Here is a 19,592-nt window from a genome sequence, read left to right on the forward strand (position 1 = left end):
TGTATCTTATTCTGTATTTAGGAGTATCTTATTCTGAACTTTATATTTCATGCGTGTGCTGAATGAAAGTCATTGAGGCTTGAGTGTTGTCTGCAAAAATTCAAAAACAAAAAAAAAAAACGCAGTGTTCATAATCTTGCTTTTCAAAGTCATCACCAGTCACCTCTAATATGTAAAATAAAACTGAAGCCCAATGCGTGAAACACTGAGTTAACGAAAGCTAATTTCAAGAACCTTCAGAGATTTTATTCTCGCTCTGTTAAAAAAATCCGATACATCGAAGATGGCAGTTCTGACTCAAGTAAAAGGAAGTAAAATTTCGCTATTTGACGTCTTTTTCCAATAAATAGTCCATACCACTATCTGAAAAACAAAGTTTCGAAGTTTGTGTGATGTTTTGGATGTTACTTACAATGCCCTAAGGACTAATATAAAAACTCATGCACGCCAAATACTACGAAATACTAAATTTATTCCATGCCAATTTGGAAGCTGCGCTTTATACACATGCACTAAAGGACACTGTAGTTGGGTTTTTTTCCTTTACTACAAAGAAATGGTTCAAATGGCTCTGAGCACTATGAGACTTAACTTCTGAGGTCATCAGTCCCCTAGAACTTAGTACTACTTAAACCTAACTAACCTAAGGACATCACAAACATCCATGCCCGAGACAGGATTCGAACCTGCGACCGTAGCGGTCGCGCGGTTCCAGACTGTAGCGCCCAGAACCGCTCGGCCACCCCAGCCGGCCCCTTTACTACAAGCAGCACTCAATCTGGGATAATATTGCCAACAATTCTTGTTGCTTTGTCAAATCCACTCGGTATGTATTTAAACAGCACCCAAGTTTCTAGTAATATAGTCTGATTATCTGAATATGATGCCAGTACTGCAATTACTTTCATCGTATTTATTCTATATTACCTGCTGTGAAACCACAAATCTGCCTTTGATTAATTAAATAATACTTGCTTATTCACACAAATTTCATCAATGCATCATACAGAAACATCTACTTTCACCATATACATTAACCATTATGTGCTGATAACCTCAGTGGTACATCTTACCACTGTATCATTACAACCCGTACTCTAAACAACGTGCATTGGATAGATCTTTATTGCCATATGTATAATTGAAACTACACATTTTCGTAAGATATATACACTGAAGAGCTAAAGAAACTGGTACACATGCCGAAAATCGTGTAGGGGCCCCGCTAACACGCAGAAGTGCCGCAACACGACGTGGCATCGACTAGACTAATGTCTCAAGTAGTGCTGAAGGGAATTGTCGCCATGAATTCTGCAGGGTTGTACACAAATCTGTTAAGGGTGCGAGGCAGCGGAGATCTCTTCTGAAGAGCACGTTGCAAGGCATCCCAGATATGCTCAATCTTTTTCGTGTCTGGGGAGTTTGGGGGGCAGCGGAAGTGTTCAAAATCAGAAAAGTGTTCCTGGAGCCACTCTGTAGCAAATCTGAACATGGGGGGTTTCGCATTGTTCTGCTAAAATTGCCAAAGTCTGTCGGAATGCCCAATACACATGAATGGATGGAAGTGATCAGACAGGATGCTTAAGTATGTGTCACCTGTCTGAGTAGTATCTAGATGTATCAGGGGTCCCATATCACTCCAACTGCACACGTCCCACGCCATTACAGAGCCTCCAGCAGCTTCAACAGCCCCCTGCTGACAAGCAGGATCCATGGATCATGAGGTTGTCTCCATACCCGTACGCGTCCATCCGTTCGATACAATTTTAAACGAGCCTCGTCCGACCAGGCAACATGTTTCCAATCATCATCAGTCCCATATTGATGGTCCCGGACGAGGCGTAAAGCTCTGTGTCGTGCAGTCATCAAGGGTACGCGAGTGGGCCTTGGCTCCGAAAGCCCATATCGATGATGTTTCGTTGAATGGTTCGCACGCTGACACTTGTTGATGGCCCAGCACTGAAATCTACAGCAGTTAGCGCAAGGCTTGCGCTCCCGTCACGTCAACAATTCTGTTCAGTCGTCGTTGGTCCCGTTTTGCAGGATTTTTCTGGCTGCAGCGATGGAGATTTGATGTTTTACCAGATTTCTGATATTCACTGTACACTTGTTAAATGATCGTAAGGGAAAATCCCCGCTTCGTCGTTACCTTGGAGATGCTGTGTCCCATCGCTCGTGCGATGCATCTCCATAACCTGCCATTGTTGTAGCAGTAACCGATCTAACAACTGCGCTGACACTTTTCTTCTATAGGCGTTGCCTACCACGTCACCATATTCTGCCTGTTTACATATCTCTGAACACAGATGTCTCTACAAGTTTCTTCGGCGCATCAGTGCATAAACATGTGAAACACCAATTCCAGCATGTTAGCTTGAAAGATGGCGGCCCAATTTGACGCTGATCCACGGCGAGAGAAGGAAAGTGGCCCCACAAAGTTAAAGCGTTTTTTAACTCATATCGTAAAACTTGCCAAATAATTCCAAAAAATGAAGGGACTGTACAGCACTCGCCATGCTGCTTTCGAGAAACAATTATAGCTCATTTATATACATTCGTTATCTTTGTAATAACGAACGCCTCAGTGCAACACTCGTCGCCAGGCAGAGGCGTCATAGGAGCCATCGGACACTTTGCGGTTAAAATCTAACGTTCTTCATATATATTATATATTCTAATCTAACCACCTTGACCCCGCCAAAACTGATGGAGATCACAGTGTGATCAGGCTGTCGATTTCATCTGAGAACATTTCATGGAAATCACTTTACAATCTTTTACAAAATTTTTTTTACAAAACAGTGCATAACAGTTTTTTGAACAGTCGAAAATAATACAATGGAAGAGTCTTCTTGGCAGTGTTAGGGTACAAAGGGCAAATTGTCTTAACAAGCATGATTTTTTTATACGTTGCATCAAAAATTACGATTGGTAACAGAATTTCATCATTAAAATGAACGAACTACGTTTATAATTTACCCGTAATTCTCTTTTGGTAAATGCAGAGGTGATGTGAACAGATAGCATGTAGGATAATATTTCTTTTAAATGATCAGCATCTTTATCACTTGCGTATTAAGCAAATACTGCCACTTTTTGGATGTGTTTCTTTCGCTAAAAATATTTTATCATCATGCGCTAATACTCTTTGAATGGTAAAGCAGCCCAGCATTCGCCTAGACGAGTGTGTGGAAAGGGCTCTAGTGTCTTATTTACGTGCGTACTCACTGCTTATGGATACTTATATATAGACGCGCAGAGTGGCTGCGTGGTTTGAGGGGCAATGTCACGGACTGCGCGGCCTCTCCCCGCCGGAGGTTCGAGTCCTCCCTCGGGCATGGGTGCGTGCGTGTTGTTCTTAGCATAAGTTACTTTAAGTAGAGTGTAAGTCGAGAGACCGAAGACCTCAGCAGTTTGGTCCCTTAGGAATTCACAGACACACATATACAATTAAATATTTTGGCCGTGTGTCTAGAATCGGCACAGACTTATCACAAATGCAGGTTACCTGTTTATTATTTATTCTTTGTAGGAATGTGCAACACAAAATATGAAAGTGTCTTGTGAAGGACGCTTAATAGAGGTTCCAATGGACAGACCATGGCGTTGATATTTACCTTTACATTTTAATCAAAGATTTCTCTTCCATAGTGAAAACAGTTATAATACAGAAGCCATTATCCGCGCCCGATTATACAATACTATGAAAATATTCCTGCATATACGCATGAATTACCATGTAGGCACGTCTATACTCCATGACGGCAAAAACAGGAGAGAGATTACATGAACTTTGTGCTCTATAGTACTGAAAAACTTAGATTAGCATCTGAAAGCTGGCAACAATAAAAACTGAATCCTTATCACTATCTGCGGCCTATTATTTATTGTATCTAGCTGCTGCTAGATACAGTACATCCATATCAAAGTTCATGGTGGAGTGGACGCTACCTTGCCTCAAACTTTATTTTTTCATAGGAACATTAAAAAATTTACAACTACTAGCTGCACAAACTTCACTGGTCATTAGTTATGTGGCTAAATGTGTCTCATCGAGTCAGTTCACAACACAACGGTATCACCGAGACCAAAAGTTTTTCCAAGGTAAATATTCAGAAAAGTGATTAATCTAGTACTTCAACCAGTAAAGATCAGTGGCAGTATTTTACATAATTCCTAGCTATGGCAGCAGGTTGGACACTAACGATAAATTAACTCTCTACACAATTGTTTGAACATTTTTATACAACATTACAAAGATTACCTGCTCTGAAATGCTTTGAGCTTTACACAGTGGCTGCCAACTGTTTGCCCAGCCAACATTTGTGTTCATCACAGTTCATTATCGAAGTATCAGTTTAATAAGCCACAGCTGCAAAATACTAACACAAATTTTTTACAGACGAATGGAAAAACTGGTAGAAGCCGACCTCAGGGAAGATCAGTTTGGATTTCGTAGAAATGTTGGAACGTGTGAGGCAATACTGACCCTACGACTTATCTTGGAAAATAAATTAAGGAAAGGCAAACCTACGTTTCTAGCATGTGTAGCCTTAGAAGAAGCTTTTGGCAATGTTGACTGGAATACTCTCTTTAAAATTCTGAAGGTAGCAGGGGTAAAATACAGGTAGCGAAAGGCTATTTACAATTTGTACAGAAACCAGATGGCAGTTATAAGAGTTGAGGGGCATGAAAGGGAAGCAGTGGTTGGGAAGGGAGTGAGACAGGGTTGTAGCCTATCCCCAATGTTATACAATCTGTATATTGAGCAAGCAGTAAAGGAAACAAAAGAAAAATTCAGAGTTGGAATTAAAATCCATGGAGAAGAAACAAAAACTTTGAGGTTCGCTGATGACATCGAAATTCTGTCAGAGACAGCAAAGGACCTGGAACAGCAGCTGAACGGAATGGGCAGTGTCTTGAAAGGAAGATATAAGATGAACATCAACAAAAGCAAAACGAGGATAATGGAATGTAGTCGAATTAAGTCGGGTGATGCTGAGGGAATTAGATTAGGAAATGAGACACTTAAAGTTGTAAATGAGTTTTGCTATTTGGGGAGCAAAATAACCGATGATAGTCGAAGTAGAGAGGATATAAAATGTAGACTGACAATGGCAAGGAAAGCGTTTCTGAAGAAGAGAAATTTGTTAACATTGAGTATAGATTTAAGTGTCAAGAAGTCTTTTCTGAAAGTATTTGTATGGAGTGCAGCCAAGTGTGGAAGTGAAACATGGGTGATAAGTAGTTTGGACAAGAAGAGAATAGAAGCTTTCGAAATGTAGTGCTACAGAAGAATGCTGAAGATTAGATGGGTGGATCAGATAACTAATGAGGAGGTATTGAATATAATTGGAGAGAAGAGAAATTTTTGGGATAACTTGACTAGAAGGGATCGGTTGGTAGGACATATTCTGAGGCATCAGTGGATCAACCATTTAGTATTAGAGGGCAGCGTGGAGGTTAAAAATCGTAGAGGGAGACCAAGAGGTGAATACACTAAACAGATTCGGAAGGATGTAGGTTGCAGTAGGTACTAGGAGATGAAGCTTGCATCAAACCAGTCTCTGGACTGAAAACCACCACCACCACCACCACCACCACAACAACAACAACAACAACAACAACTCATGCATGTGACGCATACCAGCATTCGTCTGAGGCCACTAAGAAAACAAACTAACTCCGAGCAAGATGTTTTTCATACCTACATTGCTGATATGTTACGGAGGACAATATGGCAGAACACAGAATGGGTCGGCATGCCATTGGATATTTGGTTTCAAAGACGCAGTCTGCATGCAGCTGGGTGTGGGCGAGTGAACTCTCCAAAAACAAGGTGGGCTCAGGATGATGAACATAAAAGGTTTCATAAACAGGTCGTACGACCGCCATTAGTAAAGAAGTCGCACTGCTCTTCCTGGAGGGGACTGGAATGAGCACAAGATTGTAACTGATCAACTGGTGTGGACAGAGGAATCTAAAGGAACAAAATACATGAGAAAAAGTAATACAACTGAAGCTAATACAATCATGTCCTTGCGATATTCGGTCAGGACACAACGTTCTTTATTTCAAGCTCGTAGTTTAATTACTAGCATTCACATTGCCAGAGGCTGAGTTTGGCAGTTTCCAGTCGTCGCGCACACGCTTTTGAAGGTGTGGTTGCGACACGATTGAACCTTTCATTTGTCATCAGCAGAAGACCAATGAGAGCATGTACACAGAGGAAACACCCGGAGGCAGCAACGCGAACCGAAAGCAGTTCACGTGAGATGTCGCAAGACGGCCACTGTTCTCACATCACGGCGACAGAATGACCAGCCCATCAAGCACTTCGGGTAAAGCCCACTCAGATGTTCACGTAGTGATGCTTACATGTTCCAGAGCCCTCTCGCGGCATCAGTGGAATTCACCAAGGATAGGGCCCAGAGACCACTGGTGTCATGTACCTGGCAGCTCATTTGCTGTACAGCTCCCAATCAAAAAGGTGCTCACCGGATTTTGTTCACAGTTAGTAGCGTCCATTTGCCTTGAAACTTAAGATTTTTTTTTTACATTCTCAGCGCAGCATGTGTCTACTGTGTCTTCGTTCAAGATACATTGTCTCTTCATGCATCAATATAGTTATCTGAATGACGGTTTACTGTCTTAGTTTACATTACATACCTCACTATCTAAAAGTCTCTAAAGTGTTAACTGTTTATGACAGTTACAACCCATGACAAACGTGTACTATGAAACAGTACTCTGTCCAGTATTCACTGAAATATTTTTTTTATTAAAATATGTTAACAGAGGATCTGAAGGAAAGGCAAAACTAGCTTAACAGACTAACGAGTAAAGAAATTAAGCGATATTATTGTTGCTGAACACTATTTATGTGCACATATACATGCGCACACTTAAAATTGCATAACGATATGCAAATAAGGATACAGCCTATAGTATTTGATGCTTTGTTTTGCTTTGCTTTAGAGCCCAAAACCAAATGGGGTCATACGCACCCAAGTCAGAACTATAGAACACGAAGGCAGAGGAGTTAAAAACGACTATGAGTCAGTTCTAATAGACAGTTCAAAACAGGCACGTGGAAAAAGGGCTAAAAGAGACACCATACAGAAACGGAGGTCCAAAACTAAACATTAAATGGCCTTCGCCTTAGTGCTTTGGCGGATAAAGGTAAAACGCCGTCGACAAACGGCGCGTCATTTGCTAAAACGGCCGATAACTCAGACGGAAAACCTACACGGGAAAATAAAATGTTAAAAAAATGGACGTTTCATCAGGAAGTGGCGGACAGTTAAAACTTGTGTGCGATGTATACAAAGTGGCGGGGTAGCGCCACTTAGCAAATGACGATGGCTAAAAAGGCAGTGCCCAATACGCAGCCGAGTTAAGATAACCTTCCCCCGGTGGGATGGCCGAGAGGAGGTTGTCCAAGGAGCTGGGTGAGGCTTAATAAGCCGAAGATTACTCCCGTGAAGGGAGGAGCATCGGCGATGCCAAAGGGACACCACCTCCTGACAGACGGCAACACGGAGATCATTAGAGGGAATGTAGGCACTCGCGGGCTGAGGTACGAGGACTGCAGCTTTGGTAGCAGCGTCAGCAGCCTCGTGTCCTGGCAGACCGACATGATCAGGAATCCACAGAAACATCACACTGGCTCCACCAAGAGTGAGCAAGTGAGAAGTTTTCCTGGACCCACTGCACTAAGGGATGGGCGGTGTACAGCGTACATAGACTTTGATGGGCACTGAGTGAGTCAGAGTAGACAATTGAAAAGACTGTCGCCGAATATAGTCAGTGGCCTTATACATGGTGAATAACTCTGTTGTAAATACTTAAGAGCGTGCCGGATGCCGATATCGAAAGACAAGGTGCCAATAACGAAGGCACACCCGACCCCACGGTCAGTCCGAGAGCCATTAGTGTAAACAAAGGTATTATTGTGAAGTTCCATACGAAGGCGATAGAACTGAAGGCGATAGAACGAGGATGAAGTGGTGTCCTTGGGAAGCGAATGGAGGCCATGGTGGTGAAGGGTTCACATCCAGCGGGAAAGGTGCAGGAAGTGTGGAGATAAGCCACCATAGCACAATTGCCGAAAGTGGACTCCAGGAGGTAACAGAAGAAGGACGAGCCCCATACTGACAATCAAAGGAATCATCAAAGAAGAAGACATAGGATGTGTAGCCACACATGGCACACTAACAGCATGCATACCTGCTGAGGAGAAAGTCACGGCAGTAGGACGGGGGTAGTTCAGCAGCTTCAGCATCGACTCTCAATCGGGCTGGTGTAAAAGACGCCCTTGGACAAACGGATGAACGATGATGGATAGTGTTGAGACAGCATAAGAGGGATGGGCGTGCAGACGCATAAATAAAGCACCCCATAATCTAGTTTCGAATGGACAAGGGGTCGGTACAAATGGAGGAGGGTGATTCGATTGGCACCCCAGGAAGTACCATTGAAGACATGTAGGACATTGAGCAACTGCACACAGCGGGCTGCCAGGGAAGATACATGGGAGGACCAAGAGTTTCCGAGCCCCAGGAATTTCGTAGTTTCAATGAACGGAAGGGCAACAGGCCCAAGATGTGAAGATGGTGGAAGAAACCACTTGCGTCGCCAGTAATTCATATGGGCGGATTTTTCAGTGGAAAAACTAAAGCCATTGTCGATGTTCCAGGAGAAAAGACGATCAAGACATCACTGAAGACGCCGCTCAGTGAGACAGTTCCATGGAGAACTGCAATAGATGGCAAAATAGTCAACAAAAAGGGAGCCAGAGATGCCTAGCGGGAGACAGCCCATTATAGGGTTAATGGCGATAGCAAAGAGGACGACACTCAGGACAGAATCCTTAGGCACACCGTTTTCCTGGTGTCATGGCGGAACCCACACGAACCTTGAAAAGTCGGTCTTGTAAAAATACCTGAAGTAAAGAGGGCAGTGAGCCACGAAGCCTCACATGTAAGGTGTCTTATGCCTAGTTCAAATATAAAAACATGGGCACAGTCTGGGATTTCTGCAGAAAACCATTCATAACATGGGTGGACAAAGTAACGAGATGGTTAACTACAGAACGCTGGGTTCAAAATCCACACTGCGCATTCGTCAGTAAATTGCGAGGCTTGAGCCACCATACCAGCCAGGCGTGAATCATTCATTCCATCACCCCGCAAACGCCGCTGGTAGCTGGTAAGAGATGAGGAAGTGGCCGGAAGGGTGGTCTTTGTCCTTACCGGGCTTAGGTATGGGTATGACGGTGGCTTCAAGCGAGCATCCAGGAAATGTACCCTCTGCACTGATCCAGTTTTACATGTTAAGCAGAAAGTGCTTGCCCACAAGAAAAATGTGCTGCAACATCTGAATGTGGATGGCGTCTGACCCTGGGGCAGAGGACCAGGATGAACTGAGAGGATGATCTAGCTCCCTCATAGTAAAGGCGGCATTGTAGCACTCACGATTCGGAGAAGAGAAGGATATCACCCAAGCCTCCTCCGCTCGTTTCCAATAGAGGAAGGCAGGGTGATAGTGGGAGGGGCTCGAATGTTCCGCAAAATGGTGGCCCAAGATGCTGGAGATAGCAATAGGGTCCACAACAACATCGTCTGCTATTGTGAGGCCTGAAATGGGGGAACTGATCTTGGTCCCAGAGAGTCAGAGGAGATGGCCCACTTGACAGAGGATAGGGTGGAATTGTTAAAAGAACTAGTGAATGGAATCCAGCTAGCTCTTTTGTTACCCCAAAGAACGTGATGACACTTTGCACGTAACTGTATATAGTGAATGCAGTTTGCCATCGTAGGATGACTGTTAAAAACATCTGTGCACGAATTGCGTCATGGCATGCCTCAGTCCACCAAGGGACTGGGACACGATGTGATAAAGAGGAAGTGTGAGGAATGGAACGCTCTGCAGCAGTGAGGATAATGTTGGAGGAGTAGTCCACCTGGTCATCACAACTGGGGAAATCTTGTTCTTCGAAGGTTTCCAGGGAGGAGTAAAGTTGCCAGTCAGCCTTAGTAAGTTGCCATTTGGGTGTACATACAGATGTGGGTGGGTGGGGGGGGGGGGGGTTAGTCATCAAGCGGATAGCACATGGGAAATGAAAGAACAGACTACTCGAGACGATGGGCAAGCAGGACAGTGCAGAAGGATAGGTCCAAATGGGAATAGGTGTGCGAAGAGTTGGTAAGGAAAGTAGGTATTCCAGTGTTAAGGCAGATGTGGTTAAGTTGGTTAAGAAGTTCAGCCAAGAGGGCACCTCTGACAGTCCTGGAGGAACCCCAAAGAGGATAATCCACATCAAAGTCAGCGAGTAGCAAAAATGGGGAAGGTAGCTGCCCAACAAGCTGCCCTTGTTACATCGAAGGATGGAGGTACATAAATGGTACAGAGGGAAAACATCAGGTGGGGAAAGAAAAAGTGAACTGCAACTGCTTGAAGATGGGTAGTCAGGGAGATGGGTTGGATATCAACGTCATCCCGTATGGGCAGCATGACGCCACCATGACACGGAATGCCGACCTCAAGAGCAAGGTCAAAACCAATAGGTAAGTAATATGAAAGCTCAAAGCAGTCGTGAGGGCACAATTTCGTTTCTTGAAGCCAGAGTACAAGGGGATGATGCGATGTTAAAACAGCTATAAATCCTCTTTGTGGGACCGAAGGCTGTGAACATTCCATTGGAGGACAGTCATGAGGATGAAGAGATGCAGGGGTGTCACCTCGGCAATCGCAGAGTGACAGGGCACAGAAGCAGGAGGATCCTGCTCCATGTGGTCCACAGAACCATCATCTGGCTTGTGCGGTCAATCTGTGGAGTCCAATGCTGAAAAACGGTTGGAGGTGTGCACCAGCGAGACAGAGTCTGGCCAGGCTGGAATGCCACGTGGTGACACTGTCTAACAGCATCTATGAGTTGGCAAAGGAGAATACTGTTTGCCGGCCGCGGTGGTCGTGCGGTTCTAGGCGCTCCAGTCCGGAGCCGCGCTGCTGCTACGGTCGCAGGTTCGAATCCTGCCTCGGGCATGGATGTGTGTGATGTCCTTAGGTTAGTTAGGTTTAATTAGTTCTAAGTTCTAGGGGACTGATGACCACAGCAATTGAGTCCCATAGTGCTCAGAGCCATTTGAACCATTTTTGAGAATACTGTTTTCCTTTCGTAGTCTTCTTCGAGCCTTTCCAGTTAGAGGAAGACTGGTGGTGTTTGGCTGGAGGAATGGAGGAAGTCTTCTCGGGAGTTCTCCTCCTGTCCTTTCCTGCCTACTGGTTGTGTAGCTGGTGGCTTCGCCCTGGGAGCCGAGAGTTTCACGTTTTGTTGCACAGCGGTACAGAGAGATGGCGATACTACCTTGCCTATGGGCGATTTCACAACCTTGGAATTGAATTTGATGTCGCATGTCTGCGTGGCCATATCTTTCACAGAGTGAGGGATAACAAGAACAGAACTATAGGTGCCAGACGGGAGAAAACAGGGTTTGTGACTAGCCAGTAACTTGTGAGCTACCGGGTAAGGCACTTTTACTTTACCCGAATCTATTGGACAGCCCGCTAATGAAGATACAAGGGACAATCCCGAGAGGAGGCGGCATGGCCGCCATTGCAGTTGACACAGCAGGGAGAAGGAGGTGGACAATCGCCCTCGTGCACATCCCTACCACAGGTTACACATTTGACTGGGAGTCGACAAGACGTGCTAGTGTGGTTGAGATGACACCAGTAGCAGTTCATCGGGTTCGGAATTTACAGCCAGAGTGTCAATTTCATAGGCTGCTTTGATGTTTGACAGCAGCACCACTCTAACGAAGGCGAGGAAAAGAGTATGGGTGGGCACTAAGGAGGAATCTACCTTTTCCATTACACGATGGACAGCAGTGACACCCTGATCAGAGAGGTAAGATTGGATTTTGGCCTCTGTTAGACCGTCGAGCAGCCTGGTGTAAATCACACCAAGGGAAGAATTCAAAGTTCTCTGGGCCTTGACACGAACAGGGTAGTCATGGAGAAGCGAGGCAGCAAGCAGTTTTTGTGCTTGAGAATCAGAAGCAATCACCAAAAGCAAAGTGCCCTTCCATTAACGCGAGCAGGACTTCACAGGGCCAGCAATTGCGTCAACACCTTTATGAATAATAAACAGATTTACAGCAGCGAAGGACTGACCGTCTTCAGTATTAGAGACCACGACGGACCATGGTTCAGTGAGAAGGGTCTTCGAATCACTAGCCTCATTACGTTTACGTTTCGTAGACGTTGATTTGGAAGATGATTGTCTCATTGCGAGAAAATCCCCATGATTGCCAGCGTCTCCGATGGCAAGCACCTTCCAACTGGGGCCTCCCTTCACAAGGGGCCGCACCCGTCTTAGGTGATTGTTCACACCTCAGATCATACCTCCCAAACACCTGACAGAGGGACCAATCGGAAATTTGGAAAGGTTGCAGCTCTGACATGTAACCCCTGTGCCAGGGGGTACATGCGAAACCTACCTGTCAACCCAGGTCTGGGAATTACGTGTTACCCAGTCACCTGTTATGTGACAGACGCGTGGGCTGGCCTTCAGGACCACACAGGGAGAAAGAAGAAAAAGATGAACCTCCAACACCGAAGCAGAGGAACGAGAGGAGAAGGGAAACGAAGAAAGGAAAAGGGAGCGAAAACGAAGGTGAGACTGTTCTTCGTCAGCGACGGACAACGCAAAACATTCCCAATAACATCCTGGACATGTTCCCCATGGGAGGAGAAAAAGAATAGCAAGAAGATAGACATGCAGCACGGAATGGAAAAAACGCTGCAAAGGCTGGGGCATCATGGTAGCCATGCATGAACCCACTGAAGAGTGGCGAGCCCCCTGGAGGGTCGTATTTGATGATTCACTGTCAGGGACTCCGTAGGTTTAGCTATTTTTCTTTTATTTCCTACCAACATTTGTTAGTACCTTTCATAGCTGCCATGTCCTTCCACAAGTTCAGGAAATATTGCCGGTTAAGGTCATCTTTCATAAGGTGTATTTTGACGCAAACTTCAAGATCAGTATGCAAGGGCACTTTATCAAATTTCTCAGACAGATGTGAAATTGCAATGGCTACTACAGTGAATTTGCATGGACGTGAATTTCGAAGTCCTATTCCTGTATCACTAACAACGAACATGCCAAACATGCGTGCAGCAGTTCACAGTTTAACAGATTTGTTTTGTATAATGCCTGTATAGGTAATACCAAAACCACCTAAAGGCCCACACAATGGCAAGCACTTTTAGCTCAGTGCTGCAATGTGACCTCTCACAGCTGGCAAAACCTATAATATGTACCACTGATTTACCTTCAATCTTACGAATCTGAAACGAACATATGTCAAGGCCGAGACCATATGTATTTGTCGCTAGACAGGTGTCAGCTTGGCGAAGAATGTTTGCATTACATAAAGCTTGAAAAATTCGCAAATCTGCACTGTGGGCAGTTGATTCCGCAGAAACCACTGGTGAAAGGATATGAGGCTGAGAAGTAACTGTTTGAGTCTTGAAAAACAGGAAAGTTCTTAACAGCACAGTTTACTTTGGTCGTGTTGTGTATTCCCTGGTGAAATACGACCCAGAGAGTTGATACTGTGACTTCTGAAGGTAGCCTGAGTCCTTGAATCGTAGTAGAACCTTATGCAATAATGCAAAGTATTCTCACCCAACAGAGGTTGCAATAAGCAATCTATGAAAACTGATTTGATCAAGCAACCAAAAACAGTGTCCAAAGTGGCTATAAAAACCACCAGTGAACATTTAAACGAAGTTGGTAACTGTGACTGGCAAATGTAAAAGTGTACTTGCATGACTTCTTTTCCAAGGAAATCTGCCAGCATGAATGCTGCCAGTTAAGAATTTCACACCACAGAAACTCATTTTTCTTTGATGTTTTCCGACCAGGTCCATACAGGAACAAGAATTTTATTTATTGCTCTGGCGTCTAGAATACATGTGACACCTCAGTCAGATTTGGAAACTATTAATAACAGACTAGAGGGTTCCAAAATTTCATGTAGTATTTTCCTGATCTCCGTAGTAATAGCTGACCACTTGGCCAGGGGGCTGCTGTAGGAAGCATGACCGTATGTTTTCTGAGGATGGACATCCAGTTTACATTCATACCGATGAATGCCTCCTGGTCCTTCTACAAATATTACTTGAAATTCTTGCAAAACACCAGTGAACTGTCTACTCTGAATGTCACTGCGATAATCAGATTCATTAGCTTTCTGTACAATGGCTTGGCACACATCAAGTGGTTCCAGTACAAATGTGGTTTATTATTAGTGAGTTTGCCGATGTATTACAATTATACTGTTTGGCAAAAGCATCCACGGTCCACATGACAGAATCAAATTCTTAATGTCATCACGATGTACTCTCAAATGTAGGTGGCCAGCACGAAGGTCGATTCCAGCACACCTCTGGCCTCAAAAATCCATTCCTACCAAACAACTGGTCGTTAAACCGTCTACTACAACGAACGGATGCTCTAATTTCATTTCCTATATTTTAATTTGTAACAGGACGTGCCCTTCGCTGGTTTGGATCTGCACTATCGGCACCCAAGATCCAGCATCCATTCACTGGTAATGTTGGTTTTTTTTGTATTGTCAAATTTTATGAAAAAAGCCAGCTGACAACTTTAATGCCTGTGTCCAGGATTGGAACTACAGAATATTTGCTAACCATTGCATGTACCGTAGATTGTACTTCAGGTGCAGAGTTCTTTGCACAATTTTCTTCAATGCACAAGGCATTCCACATATTTGAACCATGTCATAACAAATTTACTATCTAGCCACTCTGCAACATTAAAATGTCCACCCCAAAAAAACAAGGCGAGGTGAACACGTGTAGTGAAAAGAACACCAAAACAAGCAAATGCAAAGAAAGTGCGACGGAGTCAAAATGGAGGGAGGGTGATGGCCTCTGAGCGAAGGCTAAATGCCCACCCTTAAATGGTACAATAAAAAAAACCCTCACAAATAAAACGTAAAACTAAATCTGATGTTGAGGCACCGAAGGTAGGGTGCCGGGGAGTTTGAAAGTCCGCCGCAGAGCGGGTAAAAGTGAGCAGTCCAGTAAGATGTGAACGACAATCATACGTGAGCCACAGTGATGCGACAGAGGAGGTAGCCATGTGTTAGCCACATATGGCCAATGCAGAGCCGGCAGAGAACCAGAGTCCCTACAAGAGGCCCACATGGAGGGTTTCCACACTTTCGTAGTCTCCTTAATGGCACACAATTTGTTGTGCATAATGAGATTATGCCATTCTGTCTCCCAAACCAGAAACCCTTGTGGCATAATAACGATCGCAGGTCAGTTACGAGCATGCCGATCTCCAGAAGCAGTTTCCGTGTAGCCTGATTGACCAGTCTGTTGGCAAGTTCACTACCTGGGATTCCGACATGGCCTGGGATCCACACAAACACCACAGAATGACTGGACCATTCCAGGGCATAGATGGACTCTTAGATGATCGCTACCTAAGGATGATGGGGCAGCACTAGTTGACAACTTGTAGGTTGCTCAAGGAGTCAGTATGAGAAGAAACGACCTGTTAGGGCATGAGCGGATGCACTCAAGAGCAACAGAAATGACCACCAGCGCTGCAGCCATCTGGCATGGAGTGCTGTTTAATGTCTTCCATTAACATATGCAAAGCCCACAGTGACCAGCAGCCATTGAGCCGTCAGTGTAAACCACTTCATGGCCCCAGTACATGTGATGTAACGAGAGGAAGTGGTAGCGAAGAGCCACAGGGTTAACTGAGTCCTTAGGACTATGTGAGAGGTCCAGGTGAAGCTTCAGCCTAGGTGTACACCGTGGAATTGTACATGACTGGACCTCGAGTATAGGTGGTAAAGGCAAGGATTCCAGACAGGAGAACGGATGCGAACCACAATCTTAAGGCCTGACCTTGGCCTATGATGCGGAAGATGAGCCACAAAGGGTGGGAAAAGGAGATGGTAATTTGAATGCTCAGGATAACTACGAATGTGTGCAACTTAACTGGCGAGCAGTTGCACACGCCAGCCTTCAATGGTGGGGCTCCGGCCTCCACCAGGACGCTGGTCACCGGACTCGTCCTAAAAGCTTGAACTGCCACTATCGCCACAGTGGTACACTGGACGAATAAACAACGCTATGGCCGCCGCCGAACCATAAACCACACTCCCATAGTCAAGGTGGGATTGAACAAGGGCTCCACAGGGCTGCAGCAGCGTAGGGCGATCTGCACCCCATTTGCTCAGGCAGCAGAGGGCACTGAGGTGCTGCTGGCACTTCCCTTTCAGCTAACGAAGGTGAAGTAGCCAAGTCAATCAGACGTCGAAAACCAGTCCTAAGAATAGGTATGTCTGCACTGCAGTGAGTGGATAGTCATTAAGGTAAAGTTCTGGTTCCAGATGAACGGTATGATGCCAACACAAGTGCATGACATATGACTTTGCAGCTGAAAACAGGAAGCCATGGGCTAGAGCCTTGTGGATGGATGCAACACCAGTACTGGAGGAGCAGTACAAAATGCAGAAGTCGTTGGCATACAGAGGAGGTGAGACTGACAGCCCAACAGCTGTTGCTAGACCATTAATGCCCACTAAAAATAGAGCTACAGGACCCCATTCTCCTGGATATGGTGGGGAACTATGGGAGGCACCAACTTGGGCATGGAAAGTGTGGAGCGATAGGAAATTTTGGATAAAAATCGGGAGCAGGACCTGGAGACCCCACTCAAAGTGGCAAGAATATGTCAACTGGTCGTGTCTTAAGCTTTTCGTAATTAAAAAAAGATGTCAAACAGGTGTTGGCATCTGGAAAAGGCTGTTAGAAAGGCAGACTCAAGGTAAACTAGATTATCAGTGGTAGAGTGACCCTGGTAGAAGCTGCTCTGACATGGAGCCAGCAAGCCACATGACTCCAGCACCCAAGCCAACTGCCGATGTACCACACATTCTTACAGCTTACGAAGAGCATTGGTGAGGCTGATGGATGTTTGACAGGTTTGAGCACTGGAATGATGGTACTATCTCGCCATTCTGATGGAAAAACGCTATCGCATCCAATCCAGTTGAAGAAGAACAGGAGATGTTTAAACATCTGTCTATCCAATCTGGCCCAAAAGCTCTGTCAGGGTGCTGAGGAGCTCCCACTCTGTAAATGGAGTATTATAGGGTTCACTGTAACGTTCAGTAAACCAGAAGGCTTTCCTTTCCATCCACACTTTGAGGGTGCGAAATGCTGGGAGGGAGAGGAGGTACAGCGCCGGGACAAAGCGCCGGGACAAAGCGCCGGGACAAATGAACATCCACTGTTGAAGAGTGTTGCGGAGCTCGTCGTCAGAGTACAAGAGGAGGTCGCGATGGAAAATAATCCCCTGGACCATGTTGAGGCCTTTTGGGGTGTGACGGAAACAGAAATATCACCCAGCCTGTCACAAACGACTAATGCCCAGGATTGGGCTGGGGATGCTGTCTGAATCAAGACTACACCACTTCTCATCTTTGATAGTGCTGTCACTTCCCCAAACTTATCCTCAATATGTTCAACAAAAAATTGAGGCTTCTTAGGTAGAAAGGAGTCCCCATCCACTCTGCTACAGACTAAATACTGAGGCGAATTTGGCTCTCTCCTTTCGGTAGCCCTTTGTTCCTCCCATGGTGTAGCAATGGAGGGAAACGATTTAGGGTCATGTCTGTCAGCATTGTACTCTATCTTGCCCTTCTTAGAGACTGTTTGCGCCATACAGTCCCCAGCAGAGATGACAGTCTGCTTCATCATGGGTCATCCACCATGATGCCACCCTCTCCAATCAGGGGCTCTCCCCTCGGGCGCCACCCATCCCCAGCAAACGCCACCTGGCATGATTCCCCAGGAAGACAAGCATCTACTACTTGGCATACATGGGGAGTTTACAGCTCAGGCATCAGCAGTGTGATCCCTATGTTGTCAGAGGGCGCCAAACAAATGGGTACATGATGGCCCCACCACAACAGACTGGCTACAGTGCTGGATACTGGGTGCAGAGAAATCAAACATTGTTATGGGGCGAAAGAGGACAGGAGACAACAGAAGAAGGTGGAATACCTCAGAAAGTGTCCTCGCCCAAATAGTTGAATCGCAGGTGGAGATGCAAAGCCATTACAAGAGATTTAAAAGATCAAGTCTAAGGGCACTCATGCGCCACATAAGGCATCCCTTCCCATATGGCCCCCATATGCCCGTTCATAAACTATGGGGGGGGGGGGGGGGTACTATCTTTGGGAAGCTGACAAAGGTCACAGAAGGTAGGTCCAGGGGCGAAGCCAAGGTGGCGTCATACCCCCATTTGTCAAGAAAGTTTTAGGAAATTGGAAGGAAAGTGAGTGTAGCATTTGACGGAAGTGGACTCCCAGAGGCAGTAGAGAGGAAGGACCACCTGCATACCCTAAATCCAAGTAGGAGTCGAAGAAAAAGGGCATAGGTCAGATGAGCAGGCATGGAAGACATGACTAGCGTAAATGCCTCTGAAAGAAAGCGAGCTTTCCAATCAGCTCGCTTTCCTTCAGCATTATCAGTGTAAAGGCTCTCCACGGGGCTCATGTAAAAAGCTCTAGACGCTAAATGCAATCCACGGTGGTGAACAGAATCTAGACCCTGAAGATAGACGGCCGGGCAGAGGATTAAACTATGCTTCTATGGTCCAATTTCGAGCACACTAACGCGCGATATAGGTGGAGGAGGACCACTCTGTCCGCTCCCCAGGAGGTACCACTCAGTACATGGAGGGTGTTGATGGATCACAGACAGTGAGCCGAAAGATATGAAATGTGGGAAGACCAGAACAGTTTTCTGTCAAATGTAAGTCCCAAGAATTTGGGGACGTCTGAACAGAAGGCCAGCAGGGAACAGATGTAGCCAGGGAGGTTAGAACTCCATATGAGGCCAAATATTTACACAGATGGTCTTACTGGGAGAAAAGCAGAAGCTGGTTTCGATGCTCCATGAGTGGAAGCGATCGAGTCGTCCTTTAAGACTTCGTTCAAGAAAGCTGGTCTGTTGAGAGCTGCAGTAGATCGCAAAATCGTTGACGAAGAGGGATCCCAAGACATCAGAAAGGAGAATCCATAATTGGATTTATAGCAATGGCAAACAGTGCAACACTTAGCACAGAGCCCTGGGGCACCCCATTTTCTTGGAAGAAAGTATGGGATCTCTTCTGTGTATCTGAATGCTCACTCCAGAGTTATTTCTACTATATGGGTGTGACTGCGATACTTTACCAGCGAGGATCGCCGACAGCTGGGAGAGGTGCTTCCAGTTGTGGGCGTCCAGCCACCAGGTGTCTCTGTAGTCATGCGCCTGCAGCAGTGCCTCGCGGCTCAGACTCAACCAGGCTCTATTGACGCGGCTCGCCATCAGGAGGCTCTGTGCATCCAGCATGCTGCCAACATCACTAAACATCAGTCTCATCACGTGTACTCCACTACCACTACTCCCACACACTACAGCTACTCTTAAGCCTGGTTTGCAATGGAGCAAATAGAAACAAACGCAAACCAATATCTGGTGACGTT

The 19,592-nt window shown here is 45.6% G+C and overlaps 1 protein-coding gene across 1 annotated transcript in view; it reads right to left on the reverse strand.

Moving 5' to 3' along the window:
* The window catches only part of LOC124775323, a 69,533-nt gene that overhangs the window by 3,073 nt on the left and 46,868 nt on the right, over positions 1–19,592 (reverse strand). The window contains exon 2 of the mRNA XM_047250156.1: positions 19,299–19,459. Coding sequence (XP_047106112.1) covers positions 19,299–19,459 — 161 coding nt within the window. The remainder of the gene's footprint in view (positions 1–19,298; positions 19,460–19,592) is intronic.

The sequence above is a fragment of the Schistocerca piceifrons genome, chromosome 2 (genome assembly GCF_021461385.2).
Source record: "Schistocerca piceifrons isolate TAMUIC-IGC-003096 chromosome 2, iqSchPice1.1, whole genome shotgun sequence".
Lineage (NCBI taxonomy): Eukaryota > Metazoa > Arthropoda > Insecta > Orthoptera > Acrididae > Schistocerca > Schistocerca piceifrons.